The 24,355-nt window shown below is 41.3% G+C and overlaps 4 protein-coding genes across 7 annotated transcripts in view; 1 reads left to right on the top strand and 3 right to left on the bottom strand.

The window, feature by feature from the left end:
- Window positions 1-2,923: 2,923 nt before the first annotated feature.
- Window positions 2,924-4,187, top strand: cox6a2 (cytochrome c oxidase subunit 6A2). Its single transcript, XM_005726251.2, has 4 exons — window positions 2,924-3,071; window positions 3,422-3,488; window positions 3,723-3,865; window positions 3,966-4,187. The coding sequence occupies exons 2-4, from the start codon at window positions 3,422-3,424 to the stop codon at window positions 4,053-4,055; spliced, it is 300 nt and encodes a 99-aa protein (XP_005726308.1). The 5' UTR covers window positions 2,924-3,071; the 3' UTR covers window positions 4,056-4,187.
- A 1,531-nt stretch (window positions 4,188-5,718) lies between these two features.
- On the bottom strand, window positions 5,719-13,409 carry armc5 (armadillo repeat containing 5). Its single transcript, XM_005726250.2, has 7 exons — window positions 12,511-13,409; window positions 12,399-12,429; window positions 12,196-12,306; window positions 10,915-11,803; window positions 10,046-10,818; window positions 9,504-9,636; window positions 5,719-7,562 (listed from the first exon to the last, which is right to left on the bottom strand). The coding sequence occupies exons 1-7, from the start codon at window positions 12,883-12,885 to the stop codon at window positions 6,182-6,184; spliced, it is 3,693 nt and encodes a 1,230-aa protein (XP_005726307.1). The 5' UTR covers window positions 12,886-13,409; the 3' UTR covers window positions 5,719-6,181.
- A 3,452-nt stretch (window positions 13,410-16,861) lies between these two features.
- LOC102201671 (uncharacterized) lies at window positions 16,862-20,090 on the bottom strand. 2 transcript variants are annotated; one of them, XM_005726249.1, is made up of 5 exons: window positions 20,065-20,090; window positions 19,906-19,957; window positions 18,378-18,685; window positions 17,696-17,927; window positions 16,862-17,619 (listed from the first exon to the last, which is right to left on the bottom strand). In XM_005726249.1, the coding sequence occupies exons 3-5, from the start codon at window positions 18,666-18,668 to the stop codon at window positions 16,901-16,903; spliced, it is 1,242 nt and encodes a 413-aa protein (XP_005726306.1). In that variant the 5' UTR covers window positions 18,669-18,685; window positions 19,906-19,957; window positions 20,065-20,090; the 3' UTR covers window positions 16,862-16,900. The 2 variants fall into 2 exon arrangements, with proteins under 2 accessions (XP_005726306.1, XP_013764499.1); XM_013909045.1 differs by lacking the exons at window positions 19,906-19,957; window positions 20,065-20,090 and having other exon boundaries at window positions 18,378-18,922.
- A 626-nt stretch (window positions 20,091-20,716) lies between these two features.
- The window catches only part of elob (elongin B), a 6,703-nt gene continuing 3,064 nt past the window's right edge, over window positions 20,717-24,355 (bottom strand). For all 3 annotated transcript variants that reach the window (XM_005726247.2, XM_005726246.2, XM_005726248.2), the window contains 2 exons: window positions 24,092-24,200; window positions 20,717-21,975 (listed from right to left, as the gene is read on the bottom strand). In XM_005726247.2, the coding sequence (XP_005726304.1) occupies window positions 21,863-21,975; window positions 24,092-24,200 (222 nt within the window). In that variant the 3' untranslated portion in view covers window positions 20,717-21,862. The remainder of the gene's footprint in view (window positions 21,976-24,091; window positions 24,201-24,355) is intronic.

Raw genomic sequence — 24,355 nt, 5'->3', positions numbered from 1 at the left:
TTGCATAACAAAAAAGGGGATAACACCAAAAACAATGTAATATATGTAATATTTTAGTTTAATTTTATTAAATCTGATTCTCTTGCACAACTTTTGGAGCGTCTAAAGTTCTGCAACAATAGACTCATATGAATCGTGAACTTCTATACCGAATACATTTTGTTTCGATTTGAATGCCTGTTTACAGATACTTATCAACGCAGAGCTTTGATAGGTCAGTGGGCGATTGAAATAACATCTCTTGAGGTTGACTGCAGTTTTGGCCGCTTTAACTTCAGCACAGCTGCAGCACATGCAAACCTCAGTGTGTGCAGTGAGATGGCGCCTAACCTCTGCCCAAAATAACACAAGTGCTAGACGTTCAGACAGGATGCTTGCATGTCTGGCTGACATCACCGCTGGCTCTCGCTGCTGTTTGCTCTGCAGCCTGAAGCCGTCCAAACAGAGACGACAAAGCCATTACTGAGTGTGAAAATCGCAAATTAACACTCATGGAGAGGAGAACTCAAAGTGGAGACGCTACCTTTTTATGGAGATATTTTTAATGTTAAAAAAGTTTTTAAAAAATATGATTTATGACCCGACACAGGTGTAAAACAGACTCAGTTAACACCATTCGGCATCCAAGCTGTGTGCAGTAAATCAACCAAAATCGATACATATGACAAAACTTGCAGCAGTCTAATGAACTCTAATGAAACTGCTGAACTTTCAGAGGGAGGAAGTAGTGTTCAGTGCAGAAATGAAAGTGTTTAACATTACAGAGCAACAGCACAGGAGGCCTAAAGGAGCGTTTAAGGACAGTTTGCTTTTCACAGCAGCACTACCCCATCTGCTGGACAGTCTGCTCTTTTTCTGTGCACTGACTGCCAAACATCTCGCAGCAGAATAGACGCACTTTTTCATCAAATGCTTCTAACTGTGGCCAGGAACTTTGATTTAAACGTTATTTATCCACTCATCAAGAAGTTTACTTGAGGACTAGAGCTGACCTTTGTCATGATGTCACAGGTAAGGTTTTCTATTACTGACTTTCTCACATGGACCCACTGTAATCATGAGTGGAAACGTGTGCCACCACTCACGTGAGATGCTACACCAGGCTTGCAGCAGTTTGGGGCTTTTCTTTTCAGCAAACTTGCAGTTTTATCTCAAAGTTCTCTTCATCATTAAGATCTTGTCTTGACTTCCACAGTTCGTCTTTAACTGCATTTCTTAATGACATTCTGGACGCCGGAAATTACAGAGTGAAAGCACCTTAATGTCTTTTTATAGCCTGCTTTTGAAGGCATTAATTAGCTTCATTAACAGATCCTCAATCTGAGCCTCAACTCAATGGTCGTCCTTTGTTATGGCAAGATTTGAAGACTCTGAGGATTTATTAAGCTCTGGAAGTTTCATCAGCAACTCCTAATGACAATTCTTGACCTTTAATGCTTAAGTTCTGACGAGTCAATTAAGACCTAACACATTAATGAAGGGTTTTACAAGTAGATTAGAGCCAAAATTAAACTGCATCTATGACCTGGTGTGCGTACATTTGGATTTAGGATGATATTTCTGCTGCTTCCTCGAGTCTATCAAAAAGATGCACACCTCAGTCTGAGGTACCAATATAATGACACCAAAAGACTAGAATTACATAAGTAAATAAAAGCTCCCTCTCATCTTCTTAGTCCTGCCTCTGTGGATCTGGTGCTTCTAACCACTGGCAGGATTTCCTTCCTGTCTGTTGATGGTACATCCCATGCATGCTTGGTCTTACATGACAGGACCTTCTCTTATTCATCATCACTGCTGCCTGAGGCACTCTTGGAGAAGCTCATCTGCCATCTTCTTGATGTACTCCTGGATGTTTTGTGTTTTTATCCTGGACTGTGACTCTGACGCTAGCTAATCCTCCACTAATCTCCTGTTTCTAATGCTCAGAGTCTCAGGATGCTAGGCTTTCCATGCATTAAGAAGAGTGTTCACAACAGTAGCATCTACAGTGCCACAGGAATTTATTTGCCTCCCTTCTGAATCTGATTTCTTCGTTTTTGCATATTTGTTTAGATGTTTCAGATCATCATCTTAGTCTAATATTAAAATTTATATTAGACTAAGATAACCCGGGTCACAAAAGAACCCAGGATATCATCTAAGGAGCTGCAAGCCTCACTTGCCTAAAGCCTCACCTGTTAAAGTCAGAGTTCAGGATTCAATAATAGGAAGGGCAATAATGGAGATTTCGTAGAACGTAGGACAGAGATTTGAAGAAAGCGTGGCTTTAAAAAAATAAATAAATAAATTGGAGTGGCCTAGTCAAAGTCCAGACTGATTGAGATGCTTTTGCATGACCTTAAACACACCGTTCATGTTAGAAAACCCAAACATTTGATTGCAGTTCATGCTGGCACCGGTGACACAACCAGTTATTAGGTTTAGGGGCAGGTTTGGATGTCTTTCTTCTCTTAAAAGATGAAATCACCATTTTAAAACCACTTTTTTAAAGAAATCAGGAAAGGGGCAAATACTTTTTCACAGCACTGTAAATACACAGATAAATTAAAATGTGTGCACTCGAGTCCTATTTTTAAAGATGTCTGCAGATGTCAACTGATCATTAAAACCCCCAAATCACCAGTGCATGCATGTGCACGATGTATGTAAACTGCTGATGTAAACTGATGTGAATATAATGCTAAGTGTAAATAAACTCCAGACTACTTTGAACCTTCGACCCACAGATGAACCAGTGTCTCTCTCACTTTCACCGCTATGCTCCGGATGAAACTACATATGAAAGCAAACACACTGTTTATATCTAAAAACTCTGAGCCCTTCTCATGCAGGCTGAATGTGCTCTGCAGCACCTCCTTCCTATCCCCTTCGTCATGTATATCAGCCCGCCTTTGCACTTGACCAAATATAAATGTTTCTTGGCCCGGCGTCAGGCTGAAATGGGGAGGAGTCTGACAAAGAGTTCAGCTTAGGACAGACTGAAGGACAAACGGGGAGGAGAAAGAACTGGTTTGATATAAAAATAAGAGGACAATAACGAATACTGAGCACCATCTACCTGAGGAACAGTAAGTTTTTACAAGATTTTACTGTATTTTAACTGAAAAAGGGGCTGTCAAAATTCTGGACATACACCAGCAGTGGTAGGCCTTTGCTCAAACCTGCTTTGTAGCTACTTTGTTTGGTACTAAAGCACATGACACACGTGGTTTAAATAACCTTATCACTGCATGTTCTTTTCAGCTGATCTTTAATTTCTTCTTAAAATTAAATGTTGCTTCATTTTACTTTTTATGTTGCACATAAAATTCCAATAGTCAGATTCTGTCTGTTTCTACGTGCACTCTGGTGTAAAAAGTGCATTATTTATATCTACAGCTGCTATTAAACTTTGTTTTCTCTCATTCCACCTGTTCAGATGTCGGCCGCCTTAGCCGCTCGCCGGGTGCTTGCTGCTGCGTCACATTCAGGCAATGAAGGAGGAGGTCAGCCTGTCCTTTATAACTAAATACCATAATGGTTCAAAGCCTCCCCACTAGAGATCAAAACTAAGGCACATTTACTTTTTAGTTGAACATTAACTGAAATGTCTGCAGAGCCGACAGCTATCCTTGCTCTGGCAAATAATCACAAACTGACCAATAGTGAGGCAGGTCCTGTGATTTATTCCTCGTGCTTTAACAAGTGCTTCACTTGTGTATTTCTGTTGTTTCGGACAGCAAGGACCTGGAAGATACTGACCATCGTCTTGGCCTTTCCTGGGGTTAGTGTCTGCATAGCCAATGCTTACATGAAGGCCCAGGCGCACTCACATGAACAGCTCGAATTTGTGCCATATTCTCACCTGCGTATCCGCACCAAGGTGAGTCTCTGGTTAATGTATTAATTAACAACCATTTCTAACTATAAATGCTCACTCTTTCAATATCATTTTCTCCAAAACACTATATGTCCCCTTCCAGAAATTTCCCTGGGGAGATGGAAACCACAGTCTGTTCCACAACCCGCACGCCAACCCTCTGCCTGACGGCTATGAGAGCTCCCATCACTGAGAGGATCGGCTCAGTTTCTCGGCTCTATCCGGCTGCATGCTTCAAACTCCGGTCTGCAGTCTACTTGGTTTAATTAAAACGGCTGAGGGGCCAAGTAGACAGCCAGGAATAAAACCACTTTGTGCTGTATTACCATGAGTGCCAGTTCATTTTTTAAATTGGAGAAGTGCTCATTTTAATTTAATCAATACACAAAATATGTGTCTGTGTGTGTGGTGCTGTGATGAAAGTGTATTTACATTTTAGACCGATGTGATTGCAGATTGCACTGAGTTTTTCCATGAGGGGTGCCAAATTTAGAAAGATTAAAATCCAACATATATCAGGCTTTAAATATAAAACTATTATTCTATCAAACATCCGTTTTTTCCTATTGTTAAACAATAAGTAGCATCAAGTACCATAAGTGACCTGACTCTGTGGCAGATTCCACCGTGTCATAAAGGTGCATTGTTTTCCACAAACTATCCAGACGACTGCACTGGCACGTTGCTTCACGCCAACTCAAGCCCACATAAAATTTTTGGCAACTGTTTCCCCGACTGAAAACTTTATGCATGACCAGTTTTTAAAGACACAGAATGCTGAGTTTCCGTGAGCCTGGTCACAACAGTTAGGTTAACTTGACATTTACTAGCCTAATTGAGGTGGGTTAACTCTCCGGTGTCACCCTCCTTTCTCCAGCTGTTCTGTCTGCAGCGCTGCACAATTATACTGTAGTGATAAATGTAACAGCAGGGCTGCCTCTGAAATGCACGTATGGCTGGACTTCCATTGGACTGGAGCGATGTTACGATGCCCAACACCACCACCTAACCTAATGCATTTACTCTAGTACAATCTTAATGTATTTGTGTTTTATTCCTCTGTTACACAGCTTTCTACTACATTATATTATAAATGCAAAATAGCATCAATTTTAAAGCTTACTTGGGGAGATTTTAAACTAGAAATTATTTTATGTTGGCTTATTGATAAAGCTATCCAGCAGTAGAAATAAAATCTTCTCCAGCTGATCTACACATTCACGAATTAATGGTTATGATCAATTAATATAATGTATATGATTCTGAATAATGAGAACTTTTGGTCAGAACCAAATATCCTGATTGCCTGCAGGTCCTCAGATTCCCTCTCCACTGACAAAAAATTGCACTACCCATTTACAAAATTTTGTATAATTCAGTGTGGTAGCTAACCTTTTGTTGCCAGGTAGATAATTTGATTAGTAGGAACCACTTTCTGAAAAACCAGAATGATTTTTCAGGGGGAAAACAAATGTTGGACTGGAAGGAAACAAAGACAGTGGGAGGTTAATCACCCACCTCAAACATGAAAAGAAAGTACTGTATACCTATATCTATGTGAGAGCATTGAATGCTTTTGTTAACTGTTACGTGCAGTCCAAAAAAAAAAAAAAAAAAAAAAGCTGAACAGGTACTTGCCCGCTTCTTTTGCCTATAAAAAAAAATCTTTAACCCCAGAAACTTTGTAATGCAGTAGCAGAAACCCTGAAAACACCAGAGTCATCTGGAGAGCTTGACTTTCTCTACTGTTAGTTATCCAAGTTAACCAAAACTCAATTAACTTTCAAGGCTTTAGGTTTTCCCTCTTTTGTGTACGCACACCCTCCCACAAGAAGAAACTGAGACCAAAGTGATGTTCCACCAATATATTTACTGGCATAAATTTATGAGCCATTTGAAATGTATATACGTTGCTTATCTGCTATTCCACTTCATCTCCAACAACTGGCTCTCAGACCAACCCTCATAATTTTAGCTATTTTTATCAAATGCATGACAGACACCCGGTTTAAAAAAAAGAAAAATAGAAAAAGAAAAAATCACCAACAGTAAATTATAGTAGATGTACATCATGCTGGGACGTGCTACATTTACATCCAAGCTAAACAGAAATGTATTCTTCAAAATGATCAAAATAAATCAACATAAATCAGCAGTTCCTTCTGTGAGTGCTGGAGCAGCATATTTTTAAGGTAACCATGCTGCTGTAAACCACATAATCCATGTGCTTCCTAAACGTATGACAATGGAAACTCTAGACACTTAAACTCACGCTGTGCCCCTTTAAATTATGTGATCAATCAGTATTTCGATCCTTGCTCAGGTCAAAGCTACGGAGACCAAACTTAACAGATCTTGTTTGAGAGTCTCTGCACAGTCAGCTTCTCTGGCCAGTCTGCGAAGGCAGTCCCCGGCAATGGAGGAGGACAGGAAGGGCCGAGGACAGTCCTGACAGCCCAGCAGCAAGGACAGGCAAGCCCGGCCCAGTGCTGGGTAGCTGTACCGCTGGGAAAACCAGTACAACTGGGGCAGCAGAGCAGCCAGAACACCACCTTCAGCAAATGTTTCCGAGGAGCGAGAGCCCTGAGCCGCAGATTTAGGAAGCTGCTCTGAACCTTTAATCAAGCTCTTTGGTCTTAAAGTCAGCTCTTCTGAACTGACTGATTTGTCCACTGTTTTCTTACCGTCTGTCTGTTGCAGGGAATTTGGTTTCTTTGTTTTTCCAGTTTGCATCTTAAATCCTGTCAGCTCTAGCTCTGACGTTCGATTGGCCAGGCTTTCCTCAGCAGACTCGGGGCACTCGTGGTCCATTTTGGATGCATCCTTTTCAGCGTTGGCGTCTGTTGTAGTCCGATTAGCGGCTTTCGGACAGCAGGACAGGAGAAATGACACACACAGGTCCTCTAAGTCTCTCTGTAGCTCACTTACCAAAAACCTGCAACCTCCAATCATCATCTCACATAACGGAGTTTTCTGGAAATCCACATTTCCTTCTGAGCGCTCCTCTGTCTCGCTTTCATAGAGACTCAGACCATCGAGCACCAATTTGTCCAAAATCTGGCACTGTCCACTCTTCCTTCCTTCCTCCCTTTCCTTAATTGTTTCTTCGCCCTTAGTAAAGCGACATCCATGCAGATAATGTAGCACTGGTAATAATGCACCTCTGCTGACATCTTTAATGGGGATAGCTTCTTTTGAATTGCCCTGAGCTTCTCCAAATCCACCTCTCAACAGGGCCCTGAAATACTCAGAGCCAACCCCACCTGTGCCCTCAACCCCAGCTACAGCCTCCCTGCAGGCTGGGACCTGGGTCCCATCATCCAGCAGCAAGAACAGATCAAAGTTAGAGATGCTGTAAGGGCACGTGTCTGCTAGCCGAGCTTTTTTAGAGGGAGGCGGAGAAAAATGACCAAGGCTACTGATCGACTGTCTTATAACTGAAATTGAATGTTTTTTGTCGAGCTCGGTTTTAATGGTACCTGTGAGAGCAGACAGGCATCCAATCAGGAGAGAGAAGTACAGCGAGTGGAGATGTGAGGTCACGCCTGAACGTGGAGAATTCAAAAAGTCAGAAAGCAGTCTTTCACATTCAGCAGGGTGGTCTTCGTCCGCACCATCGTCGTCGTCACAGCTGAGGGGCCGCAGGGCCAAGAGCAGCCCGCCGCTGTCCAGAAGAAGTTTCTTCAGCAGTGACTTGTTGCTGTACGAGAAAAAGAAAAGGTAAAAACATTAATAGTGAGTGTTTATTGTCTATTCTGACCTTCTTTGTTCTCTCTCATATACACATTGTTACAATGATGGATACTCGTATTCAAGAAGGAAATTGTTTCAAATAATAAGGTCAGCATATGTACAAGTAATCCCTGAGACAACAACCTCACACTACAGTAAGCTTATTTTCAGGCTTTTCTTTATCTGATCTATAAGATGTCAGGATGTCTGGCAGTTTCTAATATAGTTGTTTCAGGCAGGCAGGTAAGAGAACAGAAGCCCCGCCTGCCTGCTGTTCAAGCCTTCTGTTTACAAGAAACAGGCAGTCTGAGGATATTTGGTGTAAAGGTTGAAGAACTACAACAGCTTGTTTCAGATAGTAGATTTCCATATTTCAGAAATATAATGCAAGTAGAATAGAATCCGCTATATTTGGTCTACTTCAAAATTCATCACAGATTACTGTTATGTGGGGCTGCAGCTATCGATTATTTTACTAATTGATTAAGTTATCAATTATTCCATCGATTAATCGAGTAGTAGAAATATTTTTGTCTTATTAATGAGTAATGCAGAAAACAAAATACAGGTTTTTTTAAAAACAAACTGCTCATTGTGTTCCCGTGTTTTTTGTCTTATCCGTCAACAAAACAAACCCTTTTTATTCACGTTTTAAATTTAAAAAATTGTCTTAAATGCAAAAATATATTTTAAAAAATACTCTCAAGTATAGTCAAATAAAATAAGATGAATATGCAATCTAAACTAAGGCATAAAACATGAATCTTTACTGTGTTCTTGGAAGGCTTTTTGAGTTTTTCTACATGTGTTTTTATGTGTTAAAGTGTGCAAGTGAATGACTGAGTTTGCGTCTGTAAGGAAAAAGGAAAATGTAGTGGCTGCAACGAAGAGAAGCAAGCATATCTGAATATTCTGAAGTTTGCCCCGTGCATTGATGCAAAGCTTTTGTGTTGCTGATCACAAGAGGTTATGATGGTGTTACATAATGAACATTAACATTCACCATCCAACCTAAGATCCCTCGGGTCAGTGGCTCAGAGTTTTACTGGCCCATGTACATTTTTTTTTGGCTTGTGAAAAAAAGCTTTCATTTGTATATTTTTAAATATTAACGCAATTTAATTGAGACAGTATTTTAGATTATTTCACTTTGAATCTGAAAAATGTAACATAAGCTTTGAAATAAATGGTCTAGTGCACACCATGCCCCCGTTTAGACTCACCCCTGTTCGCATCCATGTAAAAAAGGACAGCTGCCGTCAGCCGTCAGCGAGCTGTATAATCTAACCAGTCTGGTATCAGACTAAGTCACCAGTTCATCGGCATATTTTAATACAACTCCTGGAGGCTTGCTGCAGATTTTTCTCTGTGTAAAACAAATGGCGGTGAATGGAGCAGCTACAAAGATAGTTTTTCTTCATATCACAGTTTGTTGATGAGTTGGTTTGATGAAGAGCCTGCTGTTTTGGACACGAGAAACACGTTTTCTTTCAATCAACCTGAGCTCACCGTCGCGTAATGACTCCGCCTCTTTGCTCTTCGCGGGATGTAAACAGACTCCGCCTCCCCATTAAACTGTGGTAGCATCATCACTGCTGCTGTTGGGTCATCTGTGTTTTTGTTTAAAATTGGGAGCTGAGGTTTTTTTTTTTCCACATGCTGCTCCTAAATATGTTTGGACTGCAGGTTTGTTTTTTAAGTCACAAGTCTGGGAGAAGCGTTCACGTTTCCATGGTGACAATGCTCCGCTACAGGGCCGTGCCTTAAACGAAGTGTCGAAGCAAAGAATGTGTGCCGAGAACTTTTTAGAACTGAATTTTTCGAAATACTCAATAAATCCTTGCAGCCCTACTGTTATACATTTAGTATTTTTTTATGAATACATTGTCAGTATACATCCAATAATTACCTGCTGATTAATGGCAGAGACAGTGCACAGTTCAGCTTATCTGAGTCAGAGCCTGACAGCATCACATGTGCAAGAACCCCAGAGCCAAATCCAGACTCACACTGGACACGCAGGTTATTCAGAAGGGCGACACCTGCAAAGTCAGCACACAATTATAAACTCTTTAGTCTTACATAAAAAACCAAAAAGACCAGATATTATATTTGATCGAACAAAAGACGGTTCCTGAGATAAATTCTGATCAACAGCGAATCAATATCGTCCCTGTAGTTAACCAAATGTGACCAAGCAGCAATTGCATTAGTTGAATTTTCAGTGTATCCGTGTAAAGTTCAGGGTTACTTGTTAGGAGTCATTTCACTTGTAGCCTGGCTTTCTCAGTTCAAATAAAAATGATTCCAATAGAGCAAAATAAGCAGATTTTAAATGTAAAAGACTAACACTGCACCTCTACCCTGTGAGCATATTTAATTACTTATGTGTGAATTATTTAAATCTTGTATAAGGTTTCACTTATTTTAACATGACTGTGCTCATCTCACCAAGCTGTTTAACTTTGGCTTTCACTCTGTCCGTCTGCCTGTCTCCTCCTTCAAATCCTTCTTCTCTCTGGCAGAGATGGTGGCGAATGAGCGCTACAGAACCCGTTCGGAGAAGCGACTGCAAACAGTTCGGGTTGCAGCTCAGCCGGCAAAGCATGCGGAAGCACTTGCTGCTGGGATCCTCACGCTGGGTAAGGTAAAAGAGCAAGCTGGACATGACGCCTGAGCTGACCAGAGCAGCACTTGGATCGGTGGCGTGGGAGAAGCGCGACAGCAGGAGCAGGATGGGTGACTCTGGCGTCCAGGGTTCGGGGTGGTAAGGGTGATGGAAAGCTAATGCGCGAGGCACAGATGGAGGAGTCTCAAGTGTGACTTTAGTCAAAGACGTTGTTGATTGAGCCCGCGGCCTGCGTCTGAGTGGGGATGAAAACTTGGATGGAGAAACGGGGGTTTGGCTTGTTTTAGTGGGAGAGGAGATGGTGGAGGAACTAGGCTGGGTTTGTGGTGAGAGCGTATTGGAGGGAGGCAGATTGGTGACTTTTGATGATGATGAAGACAAAGGCGAAGAGTGAGGTGCTTTTTTAGAAGCAGAAGAAATAGCTGGGTTGGGTGAAGAAGAGTTTTTAAGAGAGGAACTAGAATATGGGTTTGAGGAAGGGGTTTGAGGTGATGAAGATGGCGGGATCTGAAGATTCCCCCATTCTCCATCAACATTAGAAGAATCTAGAAGGTCCCCTTCAGAAGCTATCAAACCCTCAGACACCAACCAGGACCTGGAGAAAGGAATGAAATTGTAAACAATATCAAACAGAAGAAAACAGTGCATTTGGAAAACTAAATTTTAAAAAATAAATTTCCTTTTTCCATACCTGAGACTTAAAAAGCTGGATGAGCCCTGCTCCCTACCAGATTCTTCCTTTTTGTGTCCCTCGGGAGGAGGAAAATCAAAGGAATCAAAACATAATGAAGACAGGAGCTCGGTGGGAGACGTACTAGAGGAGAGGCTCACGTCCATCTTCTCAGTCAATGGCTCCTCTCCTCTGGTGAGCTCAACTAGCCGTGCAACAAGAAGAGGAACCAGCCCCAACTCCTGCAGCTGCTCCATGGCAGATTCATCAAAAACAAAGTCTACACAGGCCATAAGAGCGAGACGGGAAAGAGGATGACTCTGATGAGCCGACAAAAAGCCAATCAGTACCTCCAGTCCGCCGCTCTCTTTCACCTTGGCCCGGTTCACGGCCTCTTTGCAGCACAAGCACAGAGCCTTGAGGAAGACTCCTGACTTCAGTGGGTCCCTTTTAACCTCCTCTGTGAACTTCTGGATGACTCCCAGTGACCCCACGAGAGGGCGTAGGCAACCCTGAGAGCACATATTGGCTAATGTTTTCAGTGCCAACTCTTCAAAGGGTTTACCAGACTCTCCTGTCACCATGACACCCAGCTGAGCGAGGACCCCGGAACGAGACACCTCCCTGGCACATTCAACACCACAGCCCCGGGTGAGCTCATGGAGAGTCCTGAGAGCTGCTCGCCTCAACCCCTGGGGATACTCTGGTGCAATAAGAGGGGTGAGCGCAGATAGGGTCCCTTGGGTGAGCAATGAAAGGCGATTAGAGGGCGTATCACAGAGGTAGAGAAGGGCTCGAGTAGCAGACTGAGCACACTCAAGTTTGGGACAGGCATCTTTGGGTGGAGCAGCTGTGGGGGAGGACGGTGCAGATGAAAGAGACACGCAGAGAAGGAGAAGAGGAACACCACCTGTGTGATAATAAGAACGATTTATAATCAGAGGAGAAATTATATAGATTCACAGGTCAAAGAAAACACATTTTGATAGACTTGCTTTTATGTGATGGCATTACATGTGATATCTTTGCACTGTCTGGTTATCACCTTTCAGTTTTTTTGTTTATTGTCCTCTTTCCCCTGTTTGACCTTAATGATCGACTTTAAATCTGCCCTTTGAGCACTCTACTTTTGCCTGTCTGTTACAGCGCTTATTATTATTATTATTATTATTATTATTATTATTATTATTATTATATTAATATATCTACAACTAAAAAAGCCCATTTGGAAGCTTTCAAGCTCATTTTAAATGCTGTCAGCTACAAAGGTGGATGTGACACACAGAAGCAGGTCAGACATACCTGCAGAGTGGATGAGTGCAGAGCTTTCTGGATCCATGGCCAAGTTCCCTAAAGCGCGGGCTGCTCGGTTCAGGACTGTTTCCAGTGACACATTTTTCTTAAGGATGTCCACTACAACAGGCATTTTTCAGATATAAGTTATGATAAAGATTGCTTAAATTTAAAAAGTATAATATATAGTATAACAATAAATCACCACTTACCTACAATATTTATCCCATCAAGTTTACGCACCTGATATTGTAGGAAAGTAGGAAAACATTTTAAAAGTTAGTGACTTTAATAAACAAACTCATCTATTATTTCTTGTCTCACCTCTATTCGTGTCTCCAGCTCAGTGCAGCAGTTGCCCAGGATGCTAAGAGCGAGATCCAGAGTTTTCCTCGAGCACTCTGGGTGTTTAATCAGATCCAACAGGTGCCGGAGACCACCCTGACCTCTGAATCTGGCAATGCCAGCCTTGCCGCCCTTGATGTGCTGCGTCCTAATAGCAACAAGCGCTCGCCACTGGGAGACTTTGGACCTCTTGTCCGTTTCTCTGGCACCGCCTGAGCCTGACTGTCCCTGACGCTCAGACCCCGATCCAGATTTGGAGATGTGAGTCAAGCACCAGGTCAAAGAAGACTCTGGTGATGGTTGTCCTTCCCTGGAAGGTGTTCTCGGGTTTTTTCTGTCACATTCTGCAGCCATGGCCCCCCGGATTTCCAGGTAACAGGTGTACTTATTTTTAATTTGTCCTCCTCAATTAAAACAAATATCACAGGCGCCGCGAGGCATCACTGGACGTTTCCAGTAAAACACCGAGAAATTATATACCATGTCCTTTCCACTTAGATATACTCAACTCTTGGTTTAGTTCATTGTCTTTAAAGTTTCCGGAAAAAAGCGACTTGTGTGGTAAGAACTACAGATACCAGCATGAAAAAGGAAAGTGTTACCGCCTGACGCCGCACTCCCCGACGGGATATGGAGTTCCGACGGCTTCGGTCCGCTCCCTTTAAAACTGGCCTATATCGTAAGAAGGCCAAGCAAACGTTAATCGACCAAGTGGACGTGTATTTTCTCGGTGTAATATATTTTTTACACACAAAATGACGAATTAAATCTCTATTTTATCAATGTTTTGTTACCACTGGCCGAATAATTTTTGTGAAACAAACTGCAATCGAGTGGGTTAGCCGCTAACGCCATCTTTAGCCAAACAACAAAACAGGGTCGGCCGAGGGAGGGAGCAGGGAGTGAAGAGGTGGGTCGGTTAAAAATACTCTGGGACGTGTAGTTCGAATTTGATAGCGCTCAGTTCTTCTTATGCGAACCAACCTTTTGGAAAAACTACACCCCCCATGATCGCGACAAATCGTAGCCTACGTTAAAAGAGTCAAAGAGTTTAGGGATTGTAGTTCATCCGCTATTCCAGAATACTAAAAAGAATAGGCGTAATAACCAAAATGAACTACAATTTCCAAGCTACCAAGCGACGTTGTTATAGTCATCGTCTTTCTCGACGCGAGAGAGGGCATCGGTGACTCTTGGATGTTGTTAAATTCCGCGATAGATACACCGCTAGTAAATTTAAAAAAACAAAACAACTTTAACTGTAATGGTTGTGCTTTTAATAAGATGGAGGTAATCGAGACAATTGTGATACAAAACTCTGAAGTGGAAGGAAAGGAAACGGTCGTGTCCAGTGTGGATACGGATAAAACAAAAGCAGGTTAGTACTCAGCAGGAACGTTTCCAGGATTTTTTTTTTTTTTTTTTGTATGGGGTGGAGAATGAGAATTGGGGGGGCAAGAACAACAACAACCTGGTTTATTGCATTAAAAGTAGCACTGCACAGAATTTGTATTCAATAAAAACTGCTTTGCAATGTAGCTAAATATGCATTTACACACCCTTTCAGTTAAGTAAAAGTTAAGCATACAAAGTACCTACAATAAAAGTACTTGATGTAGTACTTAATACAAAATCATATACCGGTACATTATTTTATGGTTGGTTTTATTAGTATTATTATTGGAATAGTTTTATTTATATTTTTAAACTTAATATGTGACTATAGCTTTAAAATATAGATCAAGAACAAGATATGCATCCAAAATATAGTGCAGTATACCATAACGCAGAAAAACTTAATTGTAGTTGTATTGCAGTTGTAGTTGTACTCATGATGTTCAGCATTTTAAGAAAAACTGTACTGTAGACCAAGGCATTGTCTTTAATAACTCCCAAAAAAAGCAGTCGATCTGATCATCTACCTTTTTTCACTCCTAGAATTTATCTGGACAGTTCAGGCTACATGGCATCTAGTCAATACCCGGCTTGAAATGGATCAGGCCTTTGACCAGCCAGTGTGCAAGAAAAAGAAACTCTGGGAAATGGTTGCAGAGAAGGTCAATGCCAAATTGAGGGAGTCAGAGGTCACTGATGTCACTGTGAAGGCGTACGAATGTGATCTCAAGTGGAGAAACATGCTGGCCACATACAGAAAAAACGCAGAGAGGGCCAAGAGGTTGGGAGTGACCAGCGTCCACTGGGAGTTCTTCAAAGCTATGCACGAAGTCCTGGGTAAGAGCAGGGAGGAGATCGAAGCCCAGCGCAGGGCCAAACTCAGCGGGACCAAAGTAGGAAAAGCTATAGCGAGCAAGAGGTTTACCCCTATCCTCCCTACGCCTCCTGCAACAGCTGCTCCCTGCCCCACCAGGCCTCCGCAGGATGTCCTGCAGCTGTACATGGAGCTGCAGGAGAGGAAGATGAACATGTGGGCGCAGCAGAAAGCACTGGAGGAGCGAAAAATAGAGGCCATCAACAACCTGGCCCAAGCCATCTCCAGCCTGGCTCAGAAGAACGGCACACAGACATCAAAGGATGGACATTAGGAGAGAGGAAACGCGAAATTACCAAGACCTTCCAACATTGCATGAGAAGAACAGCTCGTTTGCAATGTCTAATGTTTGTAGACTTTTTCACATTTTTACCGTTACAGTTTACAGAGTAGCTTGGATTAGCAGGTGTACAGTATGAGGCCAGACTCACCTTTAACACAGCAGGCAGATTACAGTTCTCTTTAAACCTGTCTCTTTTTTCCTCCTGGTGCTCAAAATAATGTAAGAATCTTTTATTTTTATACCAAAATAGAAAACTTGGATGAAGTTGAAGAGTACACACAAATGGGGCATCCACCCCCATCTGTCAAAGAACTGTACGAAAATAAACTGTACGTAAATAAAGTAACCATTGCCGGGCCAAAAGCAGTCAAATACAATGCAGATTTCAGTAATGGGATTAATGAAGATACTGGTATAAATGTTAAAGTATTAATAAGATACTCTTTGTTTATAACTCTGTCTCTGTTGTGTGTTTTTTATGCTGAAAGCTTCCTGCAAATCTTTCCAGCACATATAGTTATTTAGTTTTAAAACAAATTATTAGCATAAGTAGCAATAATGCAGTGTGACAGGGCTAACCACTGAGCATTAGCGCAGAAACAGGCTCTGGCTGTCTATTACCTTAGAGGATGGTACAAAAAATACTGGAAGTTACCCCCGTGCATCTTCTTATTACTACTCTAATATGACAACTTGCTCAAGCTAGAGGTGAAATATGCAGGGGGAGAAGACCTAAACACCTCATAGGTGACTGAGTGTGTGAGACTGCAAGGGCTCTAATTGAGGAAAGTAGAAATGGGACAGCGCTTTGCGACATATAATGTGACGATACTTTCATGACAGAACACATTTCATGCTATTGTGGTTTCTAAACTTTAAATTTAGGCTCTTTTTTAGGTCTTCCTGTCTACCAGGTGCCTGATTTGAACACAGAGAAGAATTTACTTAGAACTAACTTTGTCAAGGATTAAGAGTAATCTTCTTTCAGCTGCTCCTTTATTCACAAAGGGTCACCGCAGTAGATCCACATATTTGACTTGCCAGATTTTTACACGCAGTGCCATTCCTTTTTTTTCCCGCCTGTCCCGTTTGGTTCTTTTGCCATCAGAATTATTGTCTAAAGGCCAATAAAGATGCCCAACAGATTTACTTTACCAAATGGACCATCCCGGCCTTGCCGTATAAGTCTATTTGATTTGCGGTGACATTCCTGACACGCCTTCCTCCCAATCTTGGACTATAGATCTTTTGTGTGTTAGGAAAATGCATTAACACCACACTATGGAGATGATTAAATTAAAAAAAAAGCTAAACTCTTGATGAATGAATTCTGTGTAATATAAAGTGTCATTCATTTAAATTAATGAAAAGTTGGTTTGTTGTCATATTAAGGTTGGCAGCTACCGCCATCCCTGTTAGGTTATGCTTTTGGGTTTCCCTTAGTAACTGTTTTTAATGCATACACTACAGCGTGTATTAAAAAAATATATAAACATTGGTGTCACCTTCTGGTTAGTGAAGAGCTCGACAAGTTGTTACCTAATGAGCACATCTTGGATGATCCTCTTTCGACTCTTAATATTGACAGTGATTTACATAATACATTTAATGCTGTGTTCAATTTAACCTGGAATGTGTTTACTGAAGTCTCAGAGCGAGGGAGGCCCATTTTCCCACAGAGATCCCTTCACCGCTCTGACCTCAGGGAAACCTTTGCTGTTGGTTTTTTCGGGGTTCAGTCACTACCTTCAAATGTTAATGAATGCAACATGCCAGGATCACGAGCACAACTGAAGTTTATTAACAAATTGAAATGTTCACGCGTTTCCATGATTAGAGCTTTTAAACAGAAAATCTGTAATGGAGTCACGTCTGCATACACCCTCGTCATCCGCCTCCCCCTCTTCATCTTGGGGTGTGGCTTCCTCCTTCTCTCCTTGAACCGCCTGTCCTAGGTCCAGAAACACATTATGCAACACACAGGCAGTCAGCACAACAGCTCTGGCTCGGTCATAGTTTCCAATATCCAGATACGTGAGCCTCCGAAACCTGGCTCTCAGATCGGCAATGGCCTGATCTAGGATCTGAAAATGCTCCTCCAGTGTCTTGTTAAAGAGCGCCTCTCTTGGTCCGTGACTTCCTGTGTACGGGGTAAAAATCTGATCAGTAAGTGGGTAGCCAGCTCTGGCCACAAGGCAGGAGCTGGAAGGCATTAGGTCAGGGTTCTGTTTGAGTTTGTCTCTTAGAGCACGACCTCTGTCCACATGAGATCCTTTACTGATTCTGCAGTGCAAGAACCGGCCTCTAATGTCACACACAAGCTCAAGGTTTAACCAAGAGTCAGGAGGGGCCTCCATCTTCATTCTCTTCACCTCAGGTATGGTGCTCTCCACATCATGTTTCCCTATAGGCAGGCGAATAGGGATCCGGGTGTGTCCCAACACTCCCAGAACCTGAGGAACACCTTGTCCTCCTTCTACTTCCTTTTTTCCAATTAGATTGGAGAATGGGAAAAGTGCCTCTACAGCCTCTTTCCCTGAAGAACAGAGAGAAAATATTATCATCATCATAATTTGCCCACATATGATTAATGACCCAACAAATTAACACACCAGCTGGCCATTTGATGTGCCTCTCTTCCAGCATGTTTATGCGCTGGCAGAAAGAGAAGAAGATCCTGTGGATGTTTCCCTTCTCCAGCTGGAAGCGGCGGGACACAGTGCGGTAACTGACTCGCTCGGACAGCAGTGTGAGAGACAGGAGGACAGTGTGGGACATTGATAAGCGAGCCCGTCCAGCCATTCGTGTCCTTGATTTGGAGCTTTGAAGTAGGTCTGAAATGTACTGGTGAAACACAGAGACACAAACAAAATACAACAGTATTTAATAGGCATGTATCCACTTTCTTCTCCTTCCAGCTCATGCACAGTTTCTGGTTTTCTACTGGGATGTCAGCCACATCTCAAAGAAAAAGATGCATTTTCCACTTTTTTTGGTGAGATAAAACAAATGAATCCAGCAAAAAGTTATCAGATTAAGGAGTAACGACAAACATATGAAATGCAGAGCTTATAATTTGATTAAAGGCATTGTTATACATGATTGGTACACTTTAGAAATTCCTTAGTTTATCTCATATTCAGGTTCAAATTCTTTTTAATTGATTTTTGAATATCATGTTAAATTTGAGTTTGAAAATTAAAAAAACTGGCCAAAAATTGTCACTATTGTTTTTAATAGTAGTTGAAAACTGTAAAACGCTTTCTCAGAGGAAAACTAAAGCCACAAAACTACCTTGATCGCTGGATTATCCACAGTATCAACCTGCTCCTGGGACTCTGCAGCCTCCTCCTCTTTCTCTTCCTCCTGCTCGGACGGACTGGATGTTGTTGCTGTGTGTAAAACTTGGGGCCCCACCTGATTCTGTGTTAACTGTACGTAAATAGTATTGGTAGGAGGAGGACGACGATGGGACTGCTTTTCCAGTTTTGCCAGGAGCTGTGACTCCAGGATCTCTTCCACCGCCTGGTCCAGCCTGTGCTCCAGCTCGCCCGCAGACAGAGGCTGCCACTCCCGTTCCACCATGTCCAGCACGGCCCTGCCTGCCGATAAAACACATTCACTGACATCCATTTTTTTAATACCGGCGATAGAGAAACAAGATGCTTTCAGAGCATGGAAGCCAAGCAGAGGTCACCGGTCCTTTCAAGCAGTTGCAAGCCCATTCTGTTGTTAGCACTATGCTAATCTATCCCGCTGGCTAGCTAGCTAATGTTTGCTGCTTTCAGGGACTGTCGGAATTTTGGCAGAGTCACTGAGACGTTGAAAGACAGTGACCGTATGAGCACACAAAAGTTTTTCTTCATCATTATAAATAGAAGTGTAAAAAAATGGTACACAGACAATAAAAAAAGTAAATTAAATAAATCAAACAGTGAGCAATACAGAGACAGAACAAGGACAAAATAAGTCACATTACGTTAAGTGGAAAAAAAAAACAATTCAAAAACTGATTTGAGAGATTGCTAAGCAGCCTTTCTAATACTTATTAGAAAGTTCATTAATCAAAAAATCTGTTATTATTTTACTAGTGTAACTTTAAAAATTGTTAATTTGTATTTACAATATGAACACAATAAATATTATACACATTTGGTTTTGGACTGCAATGTGAAAAATATCTTTTGAGAAATTTTTAAACATTTTCACAAATTAGTGTTTGTATTAGTTTGTACAGATATGTTTCTGATGTCAGTGCTCTGGCAAAGTTGAAATGTTGATAGAGTTATCACTTTTTTTGTCTTGATTTATTTACCTCTTGAAAGTAGACCCAGCATATTTAATTACAGTCACATATTGTTTTGTTCATTTGAATACTGTGTTAAAGAAATGTCTCATAAAGTTAAAGGTGAAAATAAATAAGAATGGTCAAATCTATTTTTAAGTCAACAAGAAGATTTTCCTAAAAGGAGGTTATTTACACCACAGGCAATAAAAAGTCCCAACTTCTTCTGTTATCGTCACTATTTTGGTTGTTTCAGTCCAATTTTGATGCTTTCCAGTGAAGTAGATAGTAAATAGAAAAGAGCCAGAACATTATATAACAGAAAACCAAAAGATTGATATCCATAATTATAGCAGTAATTAAAAGACAGGATAAATAAGAGACTGCACTTCGCAGTTTAGTGGTTTAGATTTTTAGACGAAGCAATGCCCAGTTCTGGGTCCTACTATCATTCAGAGTAAACAACACATATCCTGCCAAATTACATTCTGGCTGAATAAAGTTCCTTATTAGTTAGAAAGCCAATTTAATACACACCAGTAGAACCTGCCCAGTGCTGGACGACGCCAGATTAAGCAAGACGTTGGTCCTTAAAAAACAGAAACAGTGCTACATGATGTATAACACAAAAAATGAGCTTGGCACATAAAGTAAGTCCTTTGTTACAACAGCGCTTCTTGGCAATAAATCTTATACCATCGGACAGCCTGCTTATTTCCTCTTAAATCAGGGGTGGGGAACTCCAGGCCTCAAAATCTGGTGTCTTGGTTTTAGATATCACCCTTGGTCAACACACCTGAATCAAAGGACTAGTTCATTAGCAGGCCTCCGGAGAACTTCAAGACATGTTGAGGAAGAATTTAGCCATCTAAATCAGCTGTGTTGGATCAAAGACATCTAAAACCTGCAGGACACGGGTCCTTGAGTTCTCCCACCCCTGCCTTAAATGGTGGCACATTTGTAAGGAAAATCCATTTGTGGATTTGATGAATTGCTGCACAATTCATCAAATCAAACTTCTAAAGCTGGCTTCAACAGATTTCAATATTAAAATTCACAGATTTACAGCCTGGCTCAACAATGGCTTTTGGCTCCTATGGATAGTTTCGTCATTCATAACAGCTTTACAATCTGTGTGTTTAAATAAGTCATCCACTTGTCAGATTTCCCGAAATATGATTTTCTGTGCGGTACAGACCTCCTAAGTAGCTTGTGGTGTTTTAACAGCAGCTGCTAAAACACCAACATCGTGGCTTCATCAAGGCCACAGTGGCTGTGGGCAACATTTTACACCGTCTATGTTCAAAGATCACTTTAAATTGTACAAACACACAACAGTACACAGATGTGAAAAACAATTCTTTTAATGTTAAACCAGTTACAAGTGCAACTTTGATCATCACATCCCACTGTTTAACAGCCTCACTCTTCAAATATGCTTTTAAATGTAATATTAAACAGCGTCTTTTCCCACACCCACCAGGCCATTACATCTTCTTCCTGTAATAACAGACTTTTTTTTTGTTTTTGTAATCATTAAGTTTCTAGATCATGAGACCCAGTGTTACACCATAATGTGAAGTTTTGATGTGCAGAAGTGTTTATTTCTAATACAATTTTATTTTTTGAAAATAATACGCATTATGGTATTAACAGTGTAAAATACAGCACAAACTGCAGCATGACATAAATGAGCTATGGTTCCGGGATAAATGGGAGGCAAAATAAGCAGCCAGGCACAGCTCATAATTTAACCACGACGTGTCACCTCTTCACTTCAGACTGTCAAGCAAGTCACAGGCTACAACCAATCGTTGCTGAGGAAAGGTGAAGAGGTCTCCATCAATGTTAAGAAGGGAAAAGTAAAGAATAATCGCCACAACTTGAATTTTGATTGCTGCTATGCCTGAAGACGTGTACTGAAGATCCAAATGAGTCATTCAGTCTCAGTAACTTAGATATTCACAAACTCCAAGCTATTGCAGCAACACATATCCAAACCACCCCCCAAAAAAGTTAATCCTAGTAATATTTTAATAAAGAAACACAAACATAAAAACCTAAAAATGCGACACCTTGTCAAATCCCACTCTGAAGCCAGCAAATTAAAGAACACAAGTAAGGCAGCATCAGCCTTATTCCAAATAAAGACTAGAATTCATTAAATACGAGGTACAATTATTCATGTTCAGCCTTTACCAACCCCGTGGATGACTGACAGTGTCGTGACAAGTCCGTCAGGTATCTCTGTGGGGTCTTTTGTGTAATTATCAATTTATCTAGCATGCGTTCGCCGATTTCAGGACAAAATGAACCACTTTGAAGCACCCTCACATTTACACCAAGGGGGAATCCGCGTTTGAAATTGTTTACGCCCAGCTGAAGATTGGTCGTCGGCAAGGCAAAACTTCACCCGCTGAGGCATCACTTCCCAAAAATTCAACCCCTCCCTTCGACCCCCTGTGTGTCCCTCTCGTTTCCCCCGCCTCTGAGCTCACTGTACAGCCTGCTCGTTGGCTGTGCTGCCTGAATCCTGGGGCTTCATGACGTCGGGGAGCTCAGGGGGAGTGGAGAAGGGCTCAATCCTCAGCTGCTCAAAGGAATCATCTGGGAGAACGACAGAAAGTTAAAACACAGAGAGAGACAAAAGAGACATTAAATTCTGGAAAGAGATCAAAGTAACATGAAAGGAGATCCAAAGAAATGAATAATTTTGTATCCAGGGGGACCTGAATTTTAAAATAACAGTTTTTAAAATGCCAAAAAGTCACAAAGTGTTTGTTTTGGACAACTAGACCAATGTTGAACACTGAATAAGTTAAAAAGTATTTTCCTTCTTCCACTGGAAAAAAAATGGCATTTACTGAGTGACAAAGAAAAACTCTTTGAAAAGCTCTGGCAATCTTTTCTGGCAACATTCCCATTTTTCCTGTTTTCACTTGTATTTTAAGACCATCTCCCGGCAGTCGGTTTCTCTCAGAAAACTCCCAAACCTGCACGACTCTTAAACTTTACCATGAATAAATGGAATACACGGATCAGTACGTTTTGTACGTTGAGCCAACTTTGCCCAATTTGCCAGATTGTCTATGAAATGCACACACAGTACACACTCCAAATACAATTTCAACCCATCTGGCGGCACAAACTGGCAACCCGATTCAAAGGATGTGCCTTGCCAATCTCTACACAGACACCACAGCTGAGTTCTAAATAAATTACCTCTTTTTACCATTTCATCTTTCTTTACTACAAAGACGCAGTAAAATCGCAAGACATAAACAATGATGAGTTCAGCCACATATGTACCCATTTCAGTGTGTGTGACACAGGGTGATGGACTTTGCTAAGTTGGACACATTTACCAAACCGAGCTTCCACAGTTAATAACACATAATCAAAAACTTGTAAAAATATAAACGCCTCTTTCCAACTGTAGACAACAAGTTGCAACAATTTTCTTTAAAAGCTGGACAATTTAACAGAAGTGGTTATAGCTCACATTTGGCTTGAAAGAGGATAACATATTACAATAACTTACAGTTCAAACAGCAAACTATGACTAGCTTTGCTTACCCATTAGTTGTGGTGGGAACATATCCTATTAAAGTTATTCAGGAAAGTACTTAAAGCCTTTACATGCTGGGCGTGAAAGATTCTTGCGAGCATTTTGGTGCAGCCAGTCCCACCGACTGCGTAATTTTATAGTACTAATTTTTTGGGATCAAGCTCAATTTTTATCATGTGAATGAACAGGCGTCACCAATCAGACCACTGCAATTACCAACAAGTGTGCTTGTAGCTCCAAATGTACACCGATACTGAATACACAAATAGTAACATAATACAATTTCAGCTCAGACACAGCTAAACGCCGTTAGTCGGTTCTCTGAAATGATTTCTTTGCCTCCTCAGATGTGGTCCCAACTCTGCCAAACAAGGGTTCAAACTGCCCCACTGACATCGTGATACAGCTTCAACTCCTGTACCAAACCATGAAATTCTGCCTTCTTATCGGAACTGGACAAACCTGGAATCTCCGGTTCTTCATTTTCTTGTTTAAAAACAGCAGAACCAGCTCATCTTTGCTTGATGCAGACTCTTTTTTTTTTTTTAGTAGTACATTCTTTTGAGGACAAATTTTTCACAAAAAGCAACATTTTGGATATGTGCATGTACGTTAAACCAGCGGTCCCCAACCTTTTTTGCGCCACGGACCGGTTTATGTTCGACAATCTTTTCACGAGCCGCCCTTTAAGGTGTCGCGGATAAATACAACAAAATAAAACCAGTACCGGTACCCAAAAAAAAGAAGAAAAAAAAAAAGAAGATTTATTCATAACACACGAGAAAAGACCCAGGGAAACCGAGTTAACTATGAAAAAATAACGTTAAAAACCCTGAAAACCACAAATTTCACACCCAAGCATCAACTTGCGGTATGATACCAAACGACTCACGGTCTGTGGCCTGATATATATGCTACAACAGAACTACAAACTCCCAGATTTTGAAACTTAAATGTTGGTAGGTATGTTTTTGGAACTTTAGAGATAATTTGGATTGTATAGCGCATCGATGTGACAAGTTGCTTAGTGTAAACCAGAATCCAGAATGTAGAATTTGGCTGTTATCTTTTTTTCCCTAAACCTGAGTTCAGATCAAGCGAATAAGCTCACAGTAAAATCTAGGATTGAGGTGGGTTAGAAGATGAACTACTCACCACTCAGACGAAACGCTAATCCCACCGTGGCCGGGGCCTGAGGCCGGGCTGTCTGATTTGTGAAGCCGCAGTTTCCAAGAGTTTGACTGTCATTAAGCAGCACGTCATCCTGAAGAAGAAAGAGTTAAAAGAAGCAGACATCTTCAGAGATTTGCAGGATCAAGTTTGCAGGACAGACTGTTTTGTAACAAAGCGAAAATGGCGAGGCCTTGTTCTCTGATGTGAAGACTGCTTGTACTCAACAAAAAGCCAAAGTTTGAGGAA

This window comes from Pundamilia nyererei, unplaced genomic scaffold, assembly GCF_000239375.1.
Source record: "Pundamilia nyererei isolate P.nyererei 1_Seehausen unplaced genomic scaffold, PunNye1.0 scaffold00018, whole genome shotgun sequence".
Taxonomy (NCBI): Eukaryota; Metazoa; Chordata; class Actinopteri; order Cichliformes; family Cichlidae; genus Pundamilia; species Pundamilia nyererei.
The sequence above is the reverse complement of the archived record's forward strand: the minus strand, read 5'-3'. Positions and strand labels throughout refer to the sequence as shown.